A 25,085-nucleotide genomic window follows, 5' to 3' on the forward strand; every position below is an offset into this window, starting at 1 on the left:
CAGCTAGAAGGCTGAAAGATCACTTAGATCAAAATGATTGATGATTGTAGATCACGCATGGGCAAACTACGGCTCGGGGGCCACATGCGGCCCGTTAAACGTTTTGATTCGGCCCGCCAAACTTGAAAAAATTTAATAAATTAACCTTGTTAATGTTTTATTTCCCCTGCAATTCTGATGTTTCCTCACTAGATGGCACACTCTAGATATATTGGCTTTGTTGAGGTGAAGCGTAGGCCTATTACTCCACGTTTGCACTTTACCCTTTGACCCACCGCCCCTCTATGAAGATGAGTGGACCCAAGGAAAGGAAAGTGGACAGAGAATGTCGAGTGTTCAATAAGGAGTGGACAACTAAATATTTTTTCACTGAACACCGATCATCTGCTGTTTGCCTGATATGCAAAGAAACTGTGGCAGTTTTTAAAGAGTATAATATTAGCCGTCACTTTGCCACAAAGCACGCTAATTATGCTAGCAAGCTCTCAACAAAAGAACGGGAAGCTGCTGCTGAGAAGGTGGCAGCTAATTTGAAGGCTCAGCAAAGTTTTTTCACCGTCAAACTGCCATTCAAGAGTCAAGTACCAAGGCCAGTTTTATGCTTTCATTCAAAATAGCAAAGGCCAGCAAACCACTGTCTGAGGGCGAGTTTTTAAAAGAATGTATGGTAGAGACAGCAGGTATTTTGTGCCCGGAGACCAAAGACAAATTTGAGAAAATCAGTTTATCACGGCGGACAGTGACTCGCCGTGTGGAACTAATAGATGAAGATATCACCAGCAGATTAAACAAAAAGGCGAAGTCATTCACTTTTTATTCTTTAGCACTGGATGAAAGCAACAATGTCAAAGACACTGCTCAGCTCCTCCTTTTTATCCGAGGAATCAACAAAACTTTTGAAATAACAGAGGAGTTTTTAACAATGGAGTCTCTGAAAGGACAAACACGGGGAGATGACTTGTTTGAACGGGTGTCTGCTGCCATCGAAAACATGAAGCTTCCCTGGAGTAAGCTTGTTAACGTCACCACAGATGGATCTCTGAATTTAACGGGAATAAACGTTGGCCTGCTGAGGAGAATCCAGAATAAAGTGAAAGATGAAAACCCTGACCAGGATGTCATTTTCCTCCACTGCATCATCCACCAGGAATCTCTATGTAAATCGGTGTTACAGCTGAATCATGTTGTGAATCCTGTGGTGAAACTTGTCAACTTCATACGCGCATGGGGACTTCAGCACCGTCAGTTCATTGCGTTCCTGGAGGAAACTGATGCGGATCACCAGGACCTGCTTTATCACTCCCGTGTCCGCTGGTTGAGTTTGGGCAAAGTGTTTCAACGAGTGTGGGAGCTCAAAGAGGAGATTGGCGTGTTTTTGGAGTGGCAGGGGAAGACTGATGAATTTCCTGAGCTGAGCAACAAGAGCTGGATGTGTGACTTTGTGTTTGCTACGGACGTATTTTCACACTTGAATGAGCTCAACGTGAAACTGCAGGGGAAGGAGCAGTTTGTGCATGACATGTACACACACGTGAAAGCCTTCAAATCCAAGCTGGCTTTATTCTCCAGGCAGATTTTGAACAAGTCATTCACTCATTTTCCTAGACTAGCCACGCTGAAAGAGACCGGCGCAAAAGTAAAGAAATACAGCGAGTCACTGGATGCACTGCACGGAGAATTCTGCCGTCGGTTTTTGGATTTCGACAAAATTGACAAGTCACTTCAATTGGTGGCCTTTCCTCTGTGACAAGACCCCGAAACAGCTCCAGAGGAGCTTCAGCTCGAACTGATCGACCTTCAGTCCGACCCTGCCTTAAAAGAGAAGTTCAGCTCTCTGAAACTAAATGACTTCTATGCTTCACTCAATGATGCCGCGTTTCTAAATCTAAGGCAAAAAGCGCAGATGATGTTGGCTTTGTTCGGCTCTACCTTCGTGTGTGAACAGACCTTCAGCGTCATGAACATCAACAAAGCCAGCCACAGATCCAAGTTAACAGACCTACACCTCAGATCCATCCTGAGAATCGCCACAACAAAACTAACTACAGACTTTGATGCGCTGGCTAAAAAAGGAGACCAACAACACTGCTCCCATTAAAATGAGTGTGTGTCTCTGTGATACGCACGTTGTTAAAATAAACAGTGCGCGCAGATCAAATATAACGCTTCACAGACTGACTTGCTGCAACTGTTTCGTCCTTGCACTGGTTGTTGTTGACTTTTGGCACCGGGGAAACAAATTGAATAAAAGGAACAGGACAAGTACATCTGCATCTCCTACCGTTTTTGAAAAAAAAAGACAGGAGAAGAGTGATGGTGATATCCTGAAGGATAACAGAACTTTCAGTGCTTTAAAATAAAATGGTCATTTATTTGATTTTCAGTGTTTAAAGACTCATTTCGAAGTCAGAGATTTTATTGTAATGCTTTTCTTCATTTTCATTGGAAATTAAAGCACATGTTTTCTCCATATCCCAAGATGTGTATTTTTCCCCCAATGAGGTGATGTTTTCAAAGCATGCCATCTATCTGCTCCTGTTCCGGCCCCTTTGTCAAATGTTAGAACTCAATGTGGCCCACGAATCAAAAAGTTTGCCCACCCCTGTTGTAGATGGTACAAAGTAAAGGAAATGTTGGGGGAAACATCAGGAACAAGTAATACTAAGACAGAAATTGTACGGGAAAATTATAATGACAGACTTGCAATAGGGATATAGCTATAACAGTGATGGGAAAGTTTACACCCTGAACCTGAATTAATTTGTAAAGTATCTGACTCACTATCCAGTGTTTTTGTGGAAAAGATGTGAAATTGTATAGAAGGAAATGTAGGCTTTTGTCTAAGATAAGTGCATTGAAGTTCAGTAAGTAAAACCAAAGAGAAATAACAAATGAAGTACTGCCTCAAGAAAACTGAGACTCTTGAGAACAATTATAGTCAAGAGTTACTGAGTGAGCAGTCATAATTAGTCATAGAGTAGCAAAAACTGTCTGAAAAGAAAGATTGTATGTCCAGAGATAACATAACTAAATTCTGAGATATGGAAGACCACTGAAAAAGCCACTGAGGTATATATGAAGTGTGAGACCTGAGTGTGTTTCAAAACGCTGAAAGTTAAATTTAAGTTAAATGTATTAAAATTGCTTCTTAATGTCTGCAGAAGGACATAAGGTCATTTGTGGTAAAAGAAAAATGATGTGCTTGTTGTGAGATAAGATTAATTTAAAAGGATTGTTTTTATATATGATTTGCTGTTAAAATGTGGAAAGTCAAAATAAATTTCAGTCAATAGGTTGAAAAATAATGTTGTATCCAGAAATTATAACTCCAAACTGCTTTTCTCCTATGTCCGCATTCACCATTAAATGAAATAGCAGGAGGTGATGTCAAACACCCAGGCTATTCTGTTTAACATCTCCTAAAACTTTTAATTTTACTTCACAGGTTTTTACTGTTGCATTCCCCCATGTGGGAGGCACAATCAAATTATATATTCCAAATCTGAGATTGCACTACAGTGAGGAAAAGGGTAAATTTCCTGATTCCCACTGTACTGCGATCTGTCATCAGAACGTCAGTCTCACATTAGCAAATGCACACTATCATTCACTACTGTGGATTTGAAATTTCCAGTTTGGCATTACTTGAACTAGGAAACACGCATTTGACCTTCCCAGTTCCGTGTAAGTGTCGTTCCAGATTGTAATAGTAAACTTATAGATATATATATACACACATATATATATATATATATATATATATATATATATATATATATATATATATATATATGTATATAAATCATATACTCAGTAGGCCGCAGAGGTGCAGCGGTTAGCGTTGTTGCCTCACAGCAAGAGGTTCTCCCGTTCGATTCTCGGCTGGAGTACCTTCTGTGTGGAGTCTGCATGTCCTCTCCGTGGTCGAGTGACGTTAAAGATATGCAGGTAGATGCGTGTGTGAATGGGCACGGGTGTCGGTCTGGAAACTCAGCACTGTAAAAATCCACTGCCAATCATTAGCGGACGGGAGTTCCGCTGTGGTGACCCCTAACCGGGAAAATTCGAAAGACTTTTATATAAATCATATACATAGAATACACCCATTGTCAACCTGTTGACTATCAACTTCTTCATGTTTTAACCAAATACATCGACAAGCAACTCTCATGCTCCGAGGACCAACATTGGCACATGCACAAAACAAACAAAAAAAAAAAAACAAGCAAACAATATACATATCTAAAGAGGGAGAGCGATATATTTGTACAAATAGCACCAGTTGGAAAATGGACATTGCTGCTTTAGTGGGAGATTATTTCAGACCATGGTTTCATCAGACATACGTTTTTTTAATGACTGCTTGCAGATAAATGTAGACAAGAACTTATAAGTTGTTAAAATTGCATGACCATTTTCAGGCAGTGTACCAGGATGTGAACAGTGCTAAGATAAAATACATATCGTCAACAGTTTCTTCAAACATAACTGTAGTAAAAATCAACTCTTATCCCTAGCAAAAAGGACAGAGAAAAAAATGTATGTAAATTAATAAATATGAAAATCTATGTCTTGTTATGATCACATTGATCAACATAAAATGAACAGCATCAAGTAGAGATATAAAGAAGTGAACACAGCCACCTGCTAGTAGATCAGAAAACACATCTTAGGTTCATAGGTATATACCAGGCTAACGACTATCAGGGCCTTTATATGCTTAGCAGCGCAATGCAACCCAGCCTAAATCAGTTGCGTCCCTGTGTAACACGAGCATCTCTTTGGAAGAGTATTACTTAGAAGGTTACTTAGGAGATTGATAAAGGTTTAGCTGTGTGTGTGTGTGGGGGGGGAGGTTAATAGTTAGGGAATATTTACTGTCTGTCTCAGTTTATCAGAGACATGAGGGCCAGACTGGGGGTGAATTTTCAATTTCCCATTCAGTGATCAAGGTTATGTTTGAATTAGGGTTAGGAATGAACTCTGCTTCAAATGGATGGGTAGCATATTCCAGAGCCTGGAGATCCTTTGAGGCATGTATCTGTCTTCTGAGGATGTTCTGTTCTTGTCATATGCAAAGTTTACATCATTGGGTCAAGATTTGTTTGGTGCTGTTCATTTTACACATGTGCAAAGGGTCCGTCAGGGCTGGATCTGAGAATGCCTTATATGCCAGGCATAGATTGCCTCTAGGTAAACTGTAGGATACTGAGTATAGAGATAGTGCTTTAAGGTAATCTGTATAAGACAGTGCGTTAATAACCTGGATTGTCTTGGTGAGGAACCTGTATTGGCATTCCAGCTATTGCTTATGCCTAGTCTTGTACATGCCAAAGTGGACATTGTGTTCAGTGGTGGATCTGATAAGGGCTGATTAAAATGGTATGCTAACTTCCTTGGACCTGGATGCCATACCCTTAGATGTAAGGTGGGTGACATAGAATTACTTTCTTACTACCTTTTCTGTGAGTTGGTCAAAGGCCGGATTATGGTTTACATCTGCAAACTTGGTGAGCTAGAGGCCTTTGACTTTATCCTTGACCTACAAGAAGTAGATGCCAAAAAGGAGTAGGTCCAGCACTAAGCCCTGATGTTCTTTGATGGTGTCTGGTCTACTGATGGAGGTGGTCTCACCAGTTCTGATTTCTTATGTCCTATCTTTGAGGCAGCTGGCAATCCAGGGAGTTATGTGGGGATTTATGCCTAGCTCTGATGTTGCCCTCTTCATTTCATTAACCTGTGGGTATTGGTTCCGATCCTCGGAACTGACCGGACACTTTTTTTCCAGCTTGAGCTTCCTGACTTGAGCTCTTTCCTCATACCCACAACACCCTGCTCCCCCAATGTGCCTCAGATCTCAATTGCCATGCTGGGCTTCAACAGCGAGTTTGCCTGGCTGTTGAACTTCTTCCTTTTGCAACATAGGAATTTGGTTTTTCGTGAGTGCTGCTACCCTAGCCTTTTTTTCTAAATTCCTGTTCTTTTAAGTTATTTCTTCTGGGCAAAAGTTTCCTCCATTTTTGTTAAAAGTATTCATTTTCTTGTAATTGCACTTCTTTGCGACTGGTCTTCGTCTTCTTTAAAAAAAAAAGAGGGGTTTCTCTTTCTGCTTCTCTTTATTATGTCTGAGCAGAAACCCCAAGGTTTTAAAAAATGCACCGCTCTGGGTGGACGATTACCCTGTCTGATGCCCTCAGGGAGTGTGTATATTGGGCCTACCCATCTCCAGACCCCTTGCTTTATTTATCAAGCCTTCCACCCCCAGGTGCTACCACGTCAGAATGGACAGTTGTCCCCGGAGGTTTCTTCACTTCCAGCTGGGAGCCAATCACTACCAGTTCAGAGCCCTTTCCTTTGGTCTCACCATAGCCCCCAGGGTGTTTACCAAGGTGATTGCGGTTGTAGTGGCTGACCTGAAGCTCTAGGGTATTTAGGTCTTTCTGTAGCTGGACAATTGGCTCTTTACTGCCCCTTCAGAGCATCTACTGTGCCAGGCCAGGGATTATTTCATTCAGTTAGCGAGCAATCTGGGTATTACCATCAGAATGAAAAAATCTTCTCTAGAGCTGGTCCAGAATCTGGACTTTATTGGGGCATGTTTGTACACCCTTCAAATGAGGGTTTTTCTCACCTCAGACAGGATACGCAGTTTAACATTGCATGGCTTACAAATTCTTCACGCTCAAATCCCTACAGCCGAAGCAGTTCCACTGGGTTCCATGACGGCCACTATCAATCTCCTCCCATTGGCTCACCTTCATATGAGAGTTCCTCAGTGGACACTTGTGGTCCAGTGGTCCCTGTTAGACCTTCCTCTCACCTTTCCAGTGAGAATCTTGAGGGTATGCAGGGACTCCCTTCCGTGGTGGCTTAAATCTCCGGATCTCCTCAAGGGACGTTATTTTCACCCTGCTTTTCCCAAAACCACAGTGACCACGGATGCCTCCCAGCTAGGGTGGGGGGGGGCACTGCTCGGGAGGGATGGTCCAAGGCACGTGGTCCCCCTCTGAGACCGAGTTGCATATCAACGTTCTAGAGATGAGGGTGGTTCTTCTGGCATTGCAGGCACTTCATGCCCATCTTCCTCTAGGGACGATTGCCATTCACACAGATATGTCAGTAGTCTGGTACGTCAACAAACAATGGGGAACCGTATCTTATCCTCTCCGTCAAGAAGCCATGAGAGTGTGGGAATGGGTGATTTCCACCGGCCACTTTCTAGTAGCAGTGCACATTCCGGGGCTTCCACCATTCTAGCAGACAGACTCAGCAGATCTATCCTGATGCCTTACGAGTGGTGACTGAATCCTTCAGTAGAACAGATCTTTCTAAAGTGGGGTCAGCCTTGCTGCGATCTCTTCACATCTCCTTCCAACACAAAATGCATTGAGTTTTTCTCTGTGAACCCCCCGGAGGTGGAAGCCCTCAGAGATGCACTGCTTCATGCTTGGCTTCCCGGTCTCCTCTATGCTTATCCTCCACTTCAGCTTATGTCAAAGTTTCTTCAGAAAGCTCAAAGGCTGGGGAGCACTGTCATCCTCATAGCCTGATTCTGGCCTCACCAGATTTGGTTCCCCTCACTGTGGTCTCACCTAGTTGTTCCTCCATGGACGTTGGATCCATTTCCGGATCTTCTTTCTCATCCCTCAGGGATCACTCACCCAGATCTGGACAGTCTGAAGCTCACAGCTTGGCTGCTCTGGTTCCCATGATTATCAGGACTCCCGGATTGTCATCCCCAGTAAAGTCCATTTTGGTTCCGGCTCACAAATCCCCCACCAGGAAGGTGTATTGTAGTAAATGGAGGCGTTTTTCCTATATGGGCCACTCAGTGGGCTTTGGACCCTTTCACGGCACCTGTTTCAACAGTCTTAGACATCTTGGCCAGCATCTTCCATCAGGGTGCTAGTTCTTCTACAATTAAGGTACAACTGGCAGCTATCTCCAATTTCCATGTGGGGGTGAATACGTCTTCCCTGGCTTTTTCCAAATTTTGTAAGACCTTCCTTAAGTGTGCCTTTCTACTTAGACCTCCGGTTAAGGACCCTACACCTCCGTGGGATCTTACCTTAGTGTTACAGGCATTGATTTCTGCACCCTTCGAACCTGCAGCATCAGTTAATTTGCAGTTTTTGACATGGAAAATTGCTTTCCTGATGGCCATTACCTCAGCCAGAAGAGTGTCAGAGCTTCAGGCTCTTTCTGTTAAGGTGCCTTACATGATCTTTCACAAAGATAGAGTGTCACTACGTACTAATCCATCCTTTCTTCCTAAGGTGGCCTCGGAAGCCAATATTAATCAGACGATAAATTTACCAGTTTTTTTCCCCAACTTCCAGAACAAAGGGGAATACAAGTTGCATCTGCTTGATGTTCATAGACAACTGAAATTTTATTTACATAGGACGAAACCATTTCGTAAGTCTGACCAACTATTCGTGTCTTGTGCTAAACCTTTTCTAGGCAAGCCGTTTTCCAAGGTAACAGTTGCTCTCTGGATTTCCTTGTGCATTGCTCGAGCCTACGCGGTGAAAAGTAGGTCCCTGCCAGGACAAGTGAAGGCACATTCCACCCGCTCTATGCCTACTTCAGCTACCTTCTGGTCTAGGGTGTCTCTGGATGATACCTGTTCGGCAGCTACTTGGTCCTCATCTCATAACTTCATTTCTCATTACAAGCTGGATATTGTGTCTCGGAACAGAGCATCCTTTTGCTCTGCGGTGCTCCGGAATATCCTTCCATGAGGGTCACCCAGGAATCTATGGTAGCTGCGAACTCTGTCCCACAGGTTGAAGACCAAATGAAGTAAACTACTTTAGATAAAGAAGTTATGTTCTCACCATAATGTTCCATCTGAGTAGATGTATTTCATTTGTCTTCAACCCCCCCCCCCTTCCCCCTGACCTTGTCAGGGATGCAGTCTACATTTAGCTTTGCATAAAGTGCGTGGCCCTTGACTTTGTCCAGGCCTGGGAGTGTCATGGAGATTCTTGTTATGATAAGGTGATTTTTGGTCGGGTATATGATACCTTTTAGGCAACAAGCTAGATCTGAAGAGAGACAGGGAGGCATTATGGGTAAGGGGAGGAGTCTGGAGCTCAGATCCATAGCTGGAAAATGTTTCCGTGTCAGAACCGATGTGGATCCGAAACCCACAGGTTGAAGACATGAAGTACAACTACTCAGATGGAACGTTATGGTGAGTACATAACTTCTTTTTTTCCTTCAGACTTAACTGGCAAAAGTATGAGTTACTCCACAATTAAGTAATCTCACAAATTATGGAATGCCTTTTTAAGGACTTGCTTTAACCACTGGATCTGAATTTTGTCTTAGAAGCACTGACAAAAAAATCCCCTTTGAACCAGCATCTTCAGCACAGCTAAGGTTTCTGTTTTTGAAAAGTCTGTTATTTGTAGCAGTAGCATGTACAAAATGAATTTTAGAGTTACAAGCCTTAACAAGCCTTGTCTTCTGGTCTTTCCTAGTTGATTTTCCATAAAGATCGAGTATTTCTTTGAACTAACCCTTTCTTTGTTCCCAGAATAGCTTTGGAGAGTAAGTTCAACCAGGTCATACATTTGCCTGTTGTCTTTCCTAAACATTCTAACAAAGGGGACTATATTCTTCATACCCTAGATGTTCATAAACACTTAAGGTTTTGTCCCTACACAACAGGATCTCTCAGAAAAGAAAAACAATTATTCATCTTCTTTGCTGCTAATAAATTATTACAAAATGTTTTTAAGCTGAAATATTCTCCAGATGGCTGCTTAGCTGTACTACTTTTGCATATACATCATGGAATAAAACCTTACCCAATAAGCCTAAGACTCATTTTACAAGGTTACGTACTGCTTCGATAGCTTTTTTTCAGAAGTTCTGCTGTGGATGAAATTTGTGCCACACCATCTTGGTCTTCATTCCTTACCTTTGCCAGGCACGCCATCTAGGTATGATTTCCAGATCCTGGACTTCCTTTGGAACTACAGCCCTTAAGGGTATCCTGTCATGATACCACCCAGTGTTTTAAGCAGGTTGGGAGTTTGACCCATTAGATGGCTCAAACAGACCGGATGAATAGAGTAGAGAAGTTATGTATTTACCATAATGCTGAATCTTTTTATCCTGGTCAGTCCAATACAACATTCGTTCCTCCATCCCCATTCACATTGTTGCTTCTTCCTTGGGACCTGGCAGAGAAACTTGAAGGTCTTTTGCTTCTCTTCCCTGTATACCTGTGATATTTTGCAGTCTAGTACCCTTAGTCAGCAAACTCCGTCTGAGGCGATTCAATGCACAGGAGAATTATAGAAGGTGGATGACACCTAAGGATTTTTATTGTTTAGGGGAGGGGAATGCTAATGTGTGCAGTGTTAGTGACAGTTGAGATAAAATAGGTAGTTTAAAGTGAATGAGGGTATTTAGTTGGATATTGCTAAACGAGCTTTAGTGGTGTGCTTTCTTGGTGGTAAATGCATAATCTGCTGAGTGGGATCCCAAAAAGCAAGGTCTTGTTAACTATGTTTGTGGAATATTCTGATAATGAGTTATATTAATGTTAAGCTTTTTCTTTGTAGATGAAGTGACTGAAGTAGTAGAAAAACTGGTATCTGGACAATTAAACGTTGGAGCTAAAGAAATGGAAGAAGATGAAAATGTATACAGTGAAAGTGATGCAGCACAATCATTCTTCAGTCAGTTTCCTAACAGGAGTCAGCAAGAAAGGAAATCCAAGAGACATTACAAAGGAAGCAGTACAACAAGTCCAGAGTCTGAAGAACCTCAATGGCAAAACAGAGGACAACACCAAGAAATGCTAAAGTATGAACAGCATATGTTTGGATACAGCAGTGATATGGAAAATAGTTTTCCTGGTAAGTCTTAGAAAAATAGAGTAAACCAGCAGATCTTTTGAGGGGCTATCATATCAGGAGGGTATTCAGACTGTAAACCTATCCTTCTGTAGAAAGGCAGGGTTATTTGCCAGCAATCTTTATCATTGTATACTGGGTTTGCCATCATTGCCTTTGGTCATAGACACTATCAAAAGACTGCCTATACATAGTTAGCCAGGACCCTCCCTTTATGAATTTTTGTCTAGGCAGTTCATATTAACCAATTGTCTGTTACTTTTGGATTGCATATGACTTTCCTGAAAAAGTATTTTGGTATGAAAGTTTGCTTTTTATTAGATTACAACAATTTCTGGCCAACAGATACATAGGATACAGTAGTTATGTAGTTACCATACTGCTGGATCCTTTCATCCTAGTCTGTCCAATTGTCCAATACATCTTTCCCTCCATTCCCCGTACAGATTGTCATGTGGGGACCTGGCAGAGAGACCTGAAGCTCTTCTGCTATGCTCATTCCATTTCCAAAACATCTGCAGATGTTATATGAGAATTTTATCTTGGCTGTTGTATTTTATCCAGCTAAAGATGCAGGGAAGAGCCTTCAGGCTAAGACCAGTTGTTTGTTATTCTAAAAGAAGATCAAGGGACTGATATTCATTTGATAACTATAGAAAGCAGAAGTAAATGAAAAAGAAAGAGCACATACTCATGAACTGAGGTGGGTCTTCCCTGGTTCATCTGCATTCCATAGGTGACTCTGATGGAAGATCAACTTGCCACACTTCATAGTCTTTTCTGTCAGGAGAGTGTACATGCAAGTAGGCAAAGTGTTTGTTGACTAGTTGGCAAACTTCCCTCTCTGTTTGTGGAATAATCTCCTAAGCCTTATGGGTCAGTTGTATTGGAAGGTTCTGTTGCACTAGAGTTCTGCATTCTGTTATATAGTGGACATCCCGATAATCCTCAAAGAGTTTGACAGTGGATGGCTGCTCTTGTACTGGACTGCTGCTTCTGGGAACACTTGCAGAACCTGATAAAAAGCTCATCAATTAAGTGCTTAATAAAAAAAAAAAGTGATGACTCGTGGAAAACAGTTTCAAGGCCATTTGAGAGGTTAAACACAAAGCTTTGTCTCACAAGGAGTCTGATGGGCAGACAATAGCAGTATGAGAGTAATGTTGCATCTGTATATGTTGTCTGGGCTCAGATCATCCTCCAGCACTATGTAGTTTGTAAAATGCTTAATTTAGTTTTGAAAGGTGTGACTAGATCATTATGTTGGGCCGTCAACCTGAGTTTAGGTCTTTTTTTTTCCAAAAAATCAGTAGATCAACAGAATGGTTTTTTGTCAGAAAGACTGCAGAACTTCATATGAAGAAGAACGGCCCATGAATCACAGAATAACGGTAGGGCCTGCTTTTCCTTTTATAATTCATTGCTGAAAGCCACCCATACCACTGCTGATACTAATTTCCATTAGCAAAGGAGAGGACTTGAGAATGGATAAGGGATCGCTGTCTAAGTTACAGGCTCCTTCCTTTGGGAGTATACATCCCCTTTGCCAGATGGATCTGGTAGAATGGAAGGCTGTGTCATATTAGGGTCTACTTTATATCACCAAAAACTCACATGAACGAATATGCAAGTATTCAAAATCGCTATGTGCCCCCCTCACACCTACCTCTAAATATATATTCCAACTCCGAGATCGCACTACAGTGAGGAAAGGGCAAATATCCCAATCTCCACTGTACTGCGATCCAAAGAAATGATTATCGAATATCTGCATTTTCACTCATGTGAGCCATCGAAATTTCAAGTTTTCGGCAATCTAAAGTAGACCCTCATATTAGATTTCCTGTAGATGGTAGACTTTCTTGTAACTATTAAGTGGTTTCATTCCAGAAATTAGTAGTTTATTGGCCATTTTGGGCTAATTTCTGTCGCTTTCAGTTACCTGCTATGCGCGGTTTTGCACGCCGGTTAGCTAGGGTATAACTATTCCCGGCTCCACAAAGTCTACTCTTCAATTTTTCCTTTGGAACTAGACAAACTTTCAACTTAAGCACTCAAACCATTCACTTCTCATCCCGGCAATTGCTCAAAACTCATGGCAAGCACTAATAAACCTTAGCACTAGACCCCCCCCCTATACTGCAAAGAAGGACAAGGCTCTCTATTCGACCTCACCAGCCAATCAGTAAAACAGTTCACTGTACCTATCCAGGCATGTCCAAACGGCAGTTTCAGGTGTACTTTCCAGTCTAACTGGTGAATATGGGCATTTTGAGGCAATGTTACAATTGCCTCATGTACACAGACAACCCTCTCCTCCTTTCACCAAACACTAATACATGCGAGAGATGCAATTACACAGCCAAACTGGAGGCTAAGCTCTCTCAACCAAGACTGGACCAGACAGACAAGAGGAGAAGGGAATTACTTGCATCACACCACCTGTCTCACATAGACCCATTAAACCGGCACCGGCAAAAAACACACATAAATACACAAAAACATACTTGGAGGTTCTAAATAAAAATCTGCAAAATCAACAGAGACCTCCAGAGCAGACATCCAAGCAACCTCCACCCCCCCCCCCAACACAAACCATGAAACACATACTTCACAAAACCAGTGTGTCAAGCAATCACAGCCCTTAAGGCAAAATAACATACCCAACACACTAGTAATAGGTGACTCTATAGTCAGGCACACTGACGTCCCACTCACTAGGCTGAACAAGGAGAAGGTTATTGTTAGCTGCCTGTCGGGTGCCTGGATCCGCCACATAACACAAGCACTCAGGTCACTCCAGAACAAGTACAAATACGACTCTGTCATTGTCCATGTTGGTGTGAATGACCTGAGCCGTACCTCCCTGGACTACATGAAAAGACACATGGAGGAGCTCTCTGATCACGTAGCCCAGGCCGGTATGACCCTGACCCTGAGTAGCATCCTGCCCTCACCAAGAATTATACCACGGTATAGAGAAAAACTATCAATTTCAACAATGGCTAAGCTTCTGGTGTCATTCAAAGGGGATGCAGTGTCTGTCAGCCTGGGATGACATGCTCGACAAGCCACGTTGCTATGCTAGAGACGGCTTGCACCACCCTTAGGCTTTTGAATACTGGCCAAGGCTCTTGCCACCCCCATAGTGCCTTTTTTTAGGCAAGGCTCAAAAGACAAACACACCACCGTAAATAGAACAAGTAACAAAAAACTGAGGGTAATGCTACTCCGTGCCCGAAGTCTAAACCTCAAAATGCACGCACTCGAGACACTCCTCAATATGGAGAAAATCGATATATGTACAGTGACAGAAACCTGGTTTAAGGCTCCAGAGAGCACCCCAGCACTACCAGGCTACAACTCATACCATACATTTCGGTCACAAAACCCGGATCGAAATACAAAAGGTGGGGGGGTATCCATATTCATCAAGGATACCCACACCTCCAGGTTAGTGGCACAGCACGATGCTTCAGAGATCATCCACGTGCAACTAACAACGGGAAAAACTGCTATTCAAATTATAGCTTGCTACAGATCACCCACCATGTCCCAGGACCCCCACTCCACATTCCTGGAAACACTGGGAAACATAAAAGTCCTACCAAACACACTGATATTGAGTGATTTCAATTACCCAAACATTAACTGGGAGAACTACTCAAGTACAAACTCCCTTGCCCAACATTTCCTAGAATTTATAAACTCAAACGTCCTGGATCAACTGGTCAACACCCCCACCAGAGGTGACAACATATTGGACCTGGTCATCACCAACATGGGCGACCAGTGTTCCACACCGGAGGTCAACCCCTCACTGGTTAGATCTGACCATAAACTAATCACTTTGGATATCCACATTCCGCCACCAACCCCAGTCAAAGAAACCACCGTGAAAAAAATTTCAAAAGCAAACTTCACGTTACTTAAGACCGAGGTGGGAAGTTTCAAAGCTCCCATGCTAAAGGATAACGCTGTCCAAGCTGCAAAATCCTTTACTAATGCCCTCTATGGGCACCTACAAGAATGCATGGATTGTGCTATCCCAAACAAAACCAAGACTTACTCCTCCAAGAAAAGGAAACCAGTCTGGTAGACCCCTGCCATAAACAAGCTATACAATAGAAGGAGGAGGAAACTAGTACAAAAAAAGAGTAAAATCCCAAGAAGGGAAGACACCCCTGATCAGTATCATTAAGAAACTACGTTCCCTCATAAAATCATCATCATCCAAGGCTAGCTTCGAAAGAAAAATTGCCATGGACTCCAAAGATAACCACAAGGCATTCTTTAGCTATGTCAAGAATCTAAATGGCAATTCTCAGATCTGCTCAGAGTTAGTGCAGAATGGCACAAAATACACTGAACCGACTGATATAGCCAACATCCTGGCAGACAGGTTCAGTACAAACTTCACTCCCCTCTCACCCCCAAAAGGGCCCATAATTATACCAGAAGAATGTAGTGCCCCTGAAATCACAGACACTCAGGTTAAAACAGCCCTCTCCAAAGCCAAAAACACAGCATTGATGAGACTGGATGGTGTCCCAGGCTGTGTCCTACACGAGCTGAAAAATGAACTAACCCCTCACCTAAACACACTGTTTAAACTCAGCCTCTCCACAGGCTACGTGCCCACAGAGTGGTGCACAGCAACGGTTATTCTGCTCCACAAAGGTGGAGCCACAATGGGCCCCGGGAACTATTGTCCTATAAGCCTGACTAGCTTGGTCTGCAAAGCTATGGAGCGCATCATCATGGATCTCATTAACAGAGACATTGGGAACCTCCAAACACTGGACCCTACCCAGTTCGGCTTTCTTAAGGGCAGATCATGCCTCCTAAACCTGGTGGACTTATTTGAGACAGTTACCAAGGCTATAGATGAGGGAAAGGTGGTCCACACAGCCTACCTAGACCCCACAAAGGCCTTCAACACCATTCCCCACTCAGGTATTATAGACAAGCTCACCAGCCTGAACTTAAACCTTTACATCTCAAGATGGGTTGCCAACTGGCTCACGGACAGTACCCACATGATAAGAGTTGCGGGAGCTAGGTCTGACTCTAAACCGGTTACAAGTGTTGTTCCCCAGGGCTCAGTCCTAGGACCCCTCTTTTTCGGCATATACATCTCAGAGGTACAGGCAAGCACATGAAGACTATGGCTGACCAAGTTCACAGACGACTGAAAACTAGGGGCTATAGTTGACTCTCCAGCTGACACAGACATCTTCCAAAAGGGTCTCACTGAGACAGATACCTGATGTCAAAACCATGGCCTCAAGCTAAATGCCAAGAAGTGCATAGTCATCCCCTTTGGAGAAAACAAAGTACCCACAAACTACCACATAGGTGGTAGCCCCCTAAATACGGAAGATGTATTAAGGGATCTGGGGACCCAAGTAGATAGTAATCTCTCCTTTGATAATCACATTGCCAAAGTGGTTAGAAAATCCTTGTATGTTGCCCAACGAATCACAAAAGGGTTTACATCCAGATCAAAAGAGGTCATTGGGCCCCTCTGCGCATCACTCATCAGACCCATCATAGAGTACAATGCCCCATTTGGGATGTACCTTACAAGACACCTGCAACAACTGGAGAGACCACAGAAGTACCTTACCAAGAGGATCACTGACCTCAAGCAAATGCTCTATGCAGCTCGACTGAAGAAACTCCAGCTGTACTCGGTTGCATACCGCCTACTCAGAGGTGATCTCTGCCTGACATACAAGGCCATGTCCAACCCAGAATTGATGGACATGCTCCACCTAAAGAAAACCTTACCTCCTCGAGCCACACACTCCAGGGATCTAAACCTCACCACAACAATAAATTGGATGTGCTGGAGGGATAGATTCCTGTCCTAGAGACTTCCCATGCTCTGGAACAAGATTCCAATCTACATTAGGCGGAGCTCCTCGCTAACCCTCTTCAAGAGAAACCTTGACGAGTGGATGGGAAACAGAAAGTTTACCCCAGGGATCACTTCAATGGCTCTGCTGGACAGAGGCACAGGGAACTAATCTAAGGGGGGCGGCGATAGCCAACACATTCTGGCTAGGCTTATAAATGCCTTCGGGCAGATAGCCTAGTACCTACCTATGAACCTAAGTGTTAGATAGTGAATGGGGTCTGCATTTTTTGTTGCTGCAGGGAACAATTGTAGAAGTATTGGAGAACTCATTAATGAATTCAGTGATAAAAAGTTGTAAGTTCCATTGCTGACATCTCCAGGGCCACTATAGTGATTAATGATGTGACTTCTGAGGAAGAGCTGCTCCCTGACAGTATGCTGCTAAGAGGCATGCATTGCTGTTCGGGCTTTGGCTCATCAAAGCAACTTTTTTGTAGAATTTCTTCTAATCTGGATTTCTTTGGCTACTTTTTCACATTTGGGTCTTGCATCTGCTTTTTGCCTATTTGAAAAGCTGCATTAATCGCTGACAGCACTTCATATATATGGAATCATTGTTGAAGGTTAGTACCTCTGTGGCTATACATGTAGGCAGTAAATGCCTCAGAAAAACTGACATTCTGTACTCTTATTCTGCTTGGGTGAATGGCTTCTGTAAAATCGGTCATTTGTTCACCTATTCCAATTTTTATCAGAAAAATAGAACCATCAAACATCAACTGTGTACGTTGTTAGCTTCTTCATTGGTGAAGCAGCCCTTGTCAGTGTGTAAGAGGCATCTTCTCAAGGAGTAATCGTAGCTTGTGAAAAGTCTTTTTAGTAATTAGTAATAATAACATATGGGTTTACTCATCTGTTAAGCTACATTCATTTGGCTATCTCTTCTTGTAGCTGTCACCTTCCCTGTGAAGGCCAGTACTAGCCCCATGCATTTTTATGTACTGCTATTTGAAATTATGAGGATCCCATTTATATAGTGTTTGCATGCAGTCTGTCTAGTCTTTCTTGTTGTTGTGATTGCTTTGTTGATACATGAATAGCATTCGTTATTTCTATAGTTTAAAAATATTCTTCACCCTTTTGTAATAAAGATACCTTTTTTTTAAAAAAGTAGTACACATCTTCCTCTTCCAAATCGGTACAAAAATCTGCTTATGATGGACAAATTGCTACTTAAAGATTTTCATATACGGTGCTTTTATTTTTTATTCCTCCTGCAGGATCTCAACCAGTGGCTTCTCTATCTACACTCAGTAAAACCATTTGTTATGGAGGGGGGGGGGTGACAGGAGTTTGGCATTTCCAGGCTACACAAGAGCATTACAGCCCATTTACTCCTGCCCAGGAATCCCAATTGGCCCTCTTCTCCCCAATGAGAATTGGGTGGTAGGGAGAGGTCCAGGGATTCCTAGACAGGTGAGAGCCCTATGACCCATTTATTCCTACCTGAGTATCCCCCATGAGCTCATCTACTCATGCTGCTCATGCTGAAAGTGTCAGGTAGTTTGCTTGTCTTGGGGGTGGCCTACCCTCTTCCCTGGTGGAGCACCCCCTTCCCCTATGGCATTTCTTCTGAGCTGTGCTGTAACTACCCACTGAGGGGAAGCTTGCCTTTGCACATTGTATGCCCCTCACCTCACAGTGCAGTTGCACATGGCTGTGCAGACTTCAATAGACTTGAGCTCCAAGCTCTAGACATACTCCTTGGACCAGCCAGCTTCCATGCCCTTTAATAGATGTTTTGAAATCTAGATATTTACAGAAGGATGGTCTTTTCCTTTTCATTTTAACTATTAGAGTTATGAATTGTTCATAGTTTCATATGTTTACCTACCAGAGCTGCATTTTAAACTACGTGCAAGAGAATATTAAGGATGTTCCTAAAAGACAAGCTAAGGACAATGAGGAGAAAAAAGGTACATCAAGAACTGCTGTGAAATAACTTTTGTCACACTCCCTCATCTTAGTGCTCTTAAAGGTACCCAATCAGCAAGAGGGCATTTTCTGAAAATGAAATGCCTTCAAAAAAAAAAAAAACATTCAGATGAGAACAGGCTGCATATTCCTCTCATGCACCTTACATGGATTATAACCTTTGTGCATGTAGTGTTGACAGATTCTAAAGTGGGAATGATATGGTAACAGTGTAAGGTAAGCTGTCATATATGAGAAATACTAGTGCATCTTACAAAAGTAAGAATTTACTGGAGAGTGTAGAAAAGCAAAAATATAAATGAAACTGAGGATGAAGACTAATATGTATTATAGAAGCTTAAAACTGTTTAACAAGTTTAGGCACTTCTAGGTTATGCCACAATTACACTGCCATTTCCATTGAAGGTAATTTTTAATGAAGTTTGAAGGTGTTCATTGTAGAGATGTACCTATCATTGTTCAGATTTTTGTTGTCTTTGAAATGGGCTACTGTCAGCAGGTAGTTGCAGGTAAGGAAGGGCAGTCGGAGAAGTTTAAAAGTTTTGACGACAAAACATGCAGTTCCCATACTGAGGGTGCCTCTGTAAAAGGTGAAGATGTGTCCATATTTCTCTGTGACTCCTTCACTTACACAGCAAGATAATGACTATGAACTCCTTCACATCCTAATAACTATAAATAATATCCTTTAACACATTTTGGCGAACTTTAGAACCTCCTGTTTGACATCCACAACCCACAAAGCATATGCAAACAAGCTTCAGTCCCCTTTTTCCCAAATGCCTTTATTGAATTTTCACTTGTGATATAGGTAAATTAATATTCATATAAATGTAATCAAATTATAATTAAAATGACAAGCATTATACTTTACATATTTTGCTATATATCATATAATCTAAGCAACATTATATAAATTATTTGATTCATGCCTTTTTTTAGAAGAGAAACATCTTTATTAAACCTTCAGTTACTACATAGGCAATCATACATTTATAAAAATGAAAACAAACCACACCTAGTTGCAAGCATTTTACTTAACAAACCACACTGACACAATCCCAGTTGCAAACCTTATATGTCACTTATAATCTACCCAGTCTTTTTCATTTAAACATTGCATAACTCATTTAAGTCCTGCTGCCTTTTAAACCTCATTCTTCCCTTGAATGCGTTGTTCCCACAATTCTCATTTTTTTCTATGTAGTTTGCTGTTTCCCTTTTCTGCTCTGTTACTATATTCACTACTTCTAGCATTGGTGGTTTAGATTTTGATTTCCATTTTCTGGTAATTTTTTTTTTGGCAGCCACCATTATTAGACACAGTAAGGCCTTACCATGTCTCGGCAGTTCCGATTCTGTATCATGGCTCAGAATAATCATCTCCCTTGTCAGACCAATCTGCCTACCAAGCATCTTCAACAATGCTTCCCAAAGGGAATCCTTAAAGTCCGCCAGTTCAACACACTTCTAGAAAATATGTTCCCAATTACTTCTTTCTTCCCTATCACACCTCCAACATTTGCTGTCTGCCTGAAGAAAAATTCTCTGGAGTCTACTTTGATGTATAGAAATATCTATGTAAACATTTCAGGCAAAAGTCCTAAATCTTCTAGATTTTGTTGCATATTTGGGAGACATGCATATATCTTCACATTATTTCTTTGTGAATTGCTTATCCAGTCTATCTTCCCATTCCTTTCCAACCTCCTGTGATTGATGCTTGTAGTTACATGCAATATTTTATATGCTATAGTCATTATTCCTGTTTTATTGGCAGCTCCTGTTCTAGATTCTACTAAAAACTCTACCAGTGCTGGTCTTTCATTTAGGACCCCCCCCTATTTATTTGTCTTTTCTTATACTCTTGATATCAGTCCCAGACAGGGAAGGCAATCTCTAACCTGCAGTTGAAATAAATTCTTAGTGTCTTCCCATTCTGTCATCTTTACCTAGTTATTTGCTCCCAATACTTTGGTTCCTTTTCCAGTTTTCTCCAGTAAATTACAGCACCCTCTTGCCTATTGTCTATATCCCTAATTGCAATCATCCCTATTGGCAGAATCTCTTTTTTCCAATCCCGTATTGTTTAGTTCTTAAAAGTACTTTCTGCTACTTTATGGATATAATATTCTGTATGATTATTGTTATTCTCCTTAAAGGCCTGCATCCAAAATCGCAGTCTCTCCTTCTTTCTTAAGCTCCCCCCCCCCCCGTTTCATCATCATCCCTTTCCACTTTGAATTATAGTTTTCTGCTTGTGCTATGTATAGGAGTCTTAACTGTGTAGCTCTGAAATACCCCTTCAAATTGGGTAATCCCAGTCCGCCCTGTTCTGCTGTAAAAATCAGCTTATCCCACTTGAATCTTGCCATCTTCCCCTCCCAGATAATGTCCTTCAGCTCTTTATTAATTACTATTCACAGCCTCTCCACTGGTTGATAAAAATATGTCTGACCTATGTGTAAGACTAAAGGGACTAAAAACATTTTAACTGCTTGTATCGTACTATCCATATCCATATAAAAAAAGCTTCCATTTTCTCTGTTTTTGTATTATCTTTTTTACATCCTCTTCCCACATATCCTTAGCTGCCACACTAGAATCATTTTTAATCCATACTCCTAAATACTTCATTTTATCATGCCCCCATAAATATGGATATTCCTGAACCAGTCCGTGTGTGAGTACATAATTTATCACTATTGCCTTTGTTTTAGCTTCATTAATTTTGTATCCTGAAAAGATCTGAAACTGTCTCAAAATGTTCCACAACACTGTAATGTCTCTTTTTGGTTTTGTCAGGTATAAAATAATATCATCTGCAAATAAAGCCACCTTTTCTTGACTACCATACCAACTATATCCTTGAATTTCTGAGTCCCTTATTTTCTCTGCCAGTGTTTCTAAATATAATACAAATAATAAAGGGGAAAGAGGGCACCCCTGCCTAGTTCCTGTGCTCATGGAGAAATTATCAGAGAGGATCCCAACCACTTTAATTTTTGCTTCCACTCCATCATATATACTCCTAATCAACCTTATAATTTTTTTCAGGAAATGCAAATGCTTCCATTGCCCTACTCATAAAGTCCCAGCTTATTGTCATATGCTTTCTGTGCATTAAGACCAACCAAAATCAACAGCATTTTCTTACATTCTGCTTCTCTCTGGATCATCAGTGTTCTGTTAATGTTGCCAAATGTTTGCCTCCCCTCTATAAAGCCACATTGATCTATATCTATCAGTTTTGGCATTACATTTGTCATTCTTTTAGCCATTATAGATATAAACACCTTATAATCATTTAGTATTGAAATGGGCCTGTATGAAGCTGGATCTGATGGATCTTTATCATTTAGGTATTACAGCTACCACTGCTTTCTTACAGGATGTTGATACTTCTCCTCCTCTTAAAATACTGTTAAAGAAAACCTTCCAGATCTTTATCAATTTTGTCCTACAAACTTCCACAGGAATCTATTCATGGGGACTTTTCTGTAGATTGGTTATACATCACAATTTGTATCTCATTTCATCCTATCCTAACCTATACTAATTGACCATCATCTACCTCTTCTTCTTCTTCTTCTTTCGGCTTTTCCCGGTTAGGGGTCGCCACAGCAGAGCACCTGTCCACTCATGATTGGGAGTGGAATTTTACGGTGTCGAGTTGCTAGCCCAGTGCCAAACCTTCCCCAGAAGGCACACACATGCATGCACTCATGCCTAGGGCCAATTTGGAGTGTCCAAGCCACCTACAGCCTGTCTTTGGGATGTGAGAGGAAACCGGAGCACCCGGAGGAAACCCACATGACCACAGGGAGGACATGCAGACTCCACACAGAAGGCACCCCAGCTAAGGATCTAACCGGAGAACCTCTTGCTGTGAGGTGGCAACGCTAACCGCTGCACCAGAGCGGCCGCCCTTGAGCCTCATCTACCTCTACCCTTGGCATATTTAATTCTTCCATAAACATTTCCATTTATATGTTTTCGTGGTTTTCTTATTTCTCTGCTTTATACAAACTCACAAAATTTCCAAAATATTTCTAATACCTCTACAGGATCTCTTTTACCTTCCTTGTTTTAGGCTCCCTAAGTTTGGAAACAGTCTACTTTCTGTTGCTGGAGTTGTTGTGCTAAAAGTTTTTGTGCTCTGTTATTATCAAAAAACTGTTGCTTAACAGCAGTCTTTCTAAATTCATGCATGTTTTCGAGGTAATCCCTTATTTTCTCCCTAGCATTCTGCAGTTGATCCTCTTCTTGTTCTGTGAGATTCCCCCTATTCTGCAATACTTTAACATTTGTCAGTCCCGTCCCTCTTAAGTAATTCTTGTTACTTCTTAACCATAGCTCCCTTTATTTTATTTCTACCCTATTTTTATCTCACTCTAGCTATATTTTCAGAAGAAATTTCTATCCTCTCTAACAGCTCCTGAATAATCTCTATTACTCATTTCTTAAATTCCTCTCTTTTCAACACATAGGTGGGAAAACACCAATGTCTTATTTTTATTTCATTACCCTGTGGTTTTATTTTAGTTATTATTGAAGCATGATCTAAAATAGTTATTTGGTGAGTAACAAGACCATCAATTAAATGCACATTTCTGTGAAATGTAAATTCTGTCTAGCGTAGCCCAGTTGTTATACCTTGAGGAATAATATGTAAATTCACTCCGAACTCCTATTACTGAATTCACATCTTCCACGCCAAATATTTTCATACATTTCTTCAAAAATCTACTCTCCTTTGTTATAGTTTCCCTTCTGCCCCCCCCCCCCGATGCATCTTCACTGCTGCAAATCAAATTCCAGTCCCCACCTATAACTAATATTCCTTGCTGAACACTGATTATTTCTCCCAGACTTTTCTTACACTCCATTATAGCAGTTTTAGGTGGAATGTAAATACATGCCAGTGTAATCCTCCTCCCTTGCCAGTAGGCCCTTATCACTACAAATCTGCCATTATTATATTTTTCTCTTCTTCTATCACTACTGGAGCTCCTCTTGTAATTAATATAAAAACTCCTCTTTTCCTTTCATTATCAAATTCACATGTTCAGTTCTTTCTAAGTGTATATCCTGTAACATAACTATTTGCACTGTACATTGTAATATAGTTCACTACTCTTTCTTTTTTATATTTATCTGTGAGGCCATTTACATTCAAAGACATTACGGAAAGCATCATTGTATTAAAAAGTTATTATTCCCAGCTGTTATGTATAAAAGCTTTTTTGTTAAATGTCTAGTTCCAGCTTTTGTGTTACATGCATACACTGTTTGGCAGGTTGAACTTTTAGACATTTTTTCTTGTCATATCCATTTGAGCCTATGTCACATCTTATAAACCTTTTTGTTTTATTGAAAGCCCTCAAAAAAAAAACACCCCCAATACCCACAAACCTATTAACTTAATACTAACACACAAAATGATGTACACCTTCAAATGTTGAAGTTTTACCCTCCTCATAGAAAAAAAGTTGCAAAGTGACAGCCACACTCACAGAGTTGAGTTAGCCTAAAAGAAAGGTTATCCATGCTAAGCTGTATGGTATAACCTGTGCTTTTGTTAAGTGCTGATTGTTTTTTTTTTTCTTATCTTTATTAGCTCTCCCAGCTGAGAAAACCCCTGAATGCATTCAGAGAACATTAACTACATTAGCAAAGTCCCTGGATGCTTTGAGAGAACATTATCTACCTTGAGAAAACCTCTGAATGCCTTCAGAGAATATTATCTCCTAGCCAGTTTCTCTCTTATTTTTTTTCCTCAGCCAATCACTCTCCATCAGCCTGTAGCCAGTTTCTCTTTATCAGATTGTCTCCATGGAGACATCAGAACCAGGCAGCCAATTTTTGTTTATCAGGTTGTTTCCATGGAAACATGAAGACAAGCTGCAAAATTGTTACTGGGCATACACGTATTTGCCAGATAAAAAGCCTTATGATATTCATTTTTCTTTTTTATTTACTCGCGCTCTCTTAAAACTTTGTTACTGAATCAGTCTGTTTTTAATGCAGCCCCCCCCCCCCCAGGCAAGAATGAGAAAAAGCACACAAATTTTTGTTTTATATTGCTTTTTTAGCCAGGCTTTTTTTTTTCATTGCAGTGCCTACATTTTTCAAAACTAAACAAGAAGAGGCAGAGAAGAAGGGAGAAAGAAAATAAAAAAGAACAGCAGCAGCAACTGTTTGCATTCCTCATTACACTTAAAAATAACTGAAAAAAATAGTACTTTATAGTATGTAAAGAAAACCACACACCACAAAATTAGCAGTATTCAAGAAAAAAAAATCTTTACTTCAGTTAACTTTCTCCCGCCTCTTCCCCTCCCCAAAGCACT

At 41.2% G+C, this 25,085-nt stretch overlaps 1 protein-coding gene across 3 annotated transcripts in view; it reads left to right on the top strand.

Annotated features, from left to right (window-relative positions):
• TEX14 (testis expressed 14, intercellular bridge forming factor) overlaps positions 1–25,085 on the top strand; it is a 3,435,352-nt gene that overhangs the window by 2,089,055 nt on the left and 1,321,212 nt on the right. For all 3 annotated transcript variants that reach the window (XM_044054283.1, XM_044054282.1, XM_044054281.1), the window contains one exon: positions 10,581–10,877. In XM_044054283.1, the coding sequence (XP_043910218.1) occupies positions 10,581–10,877 (297 nt within the window). The remainder of the gene's footprint in view (positions 1–10,580; positions 10,878–25,085) is intronic.

This window comes from Protopterus annectens, chromosome 13.part0 (genome assembly GCF_019279795.1).
Source record: "Protopterus annectens isolate FY-2018-M chromosome 13.part0, PAN1.0, whole genome shotgun sequence".
Classification (NCBI taxonomy): domain Eukaryota; kingdom Metazoa; phylum Chordata; order Ceratodontiformes; family Protopteridae; genus Protopterus; species Protopterus annectens.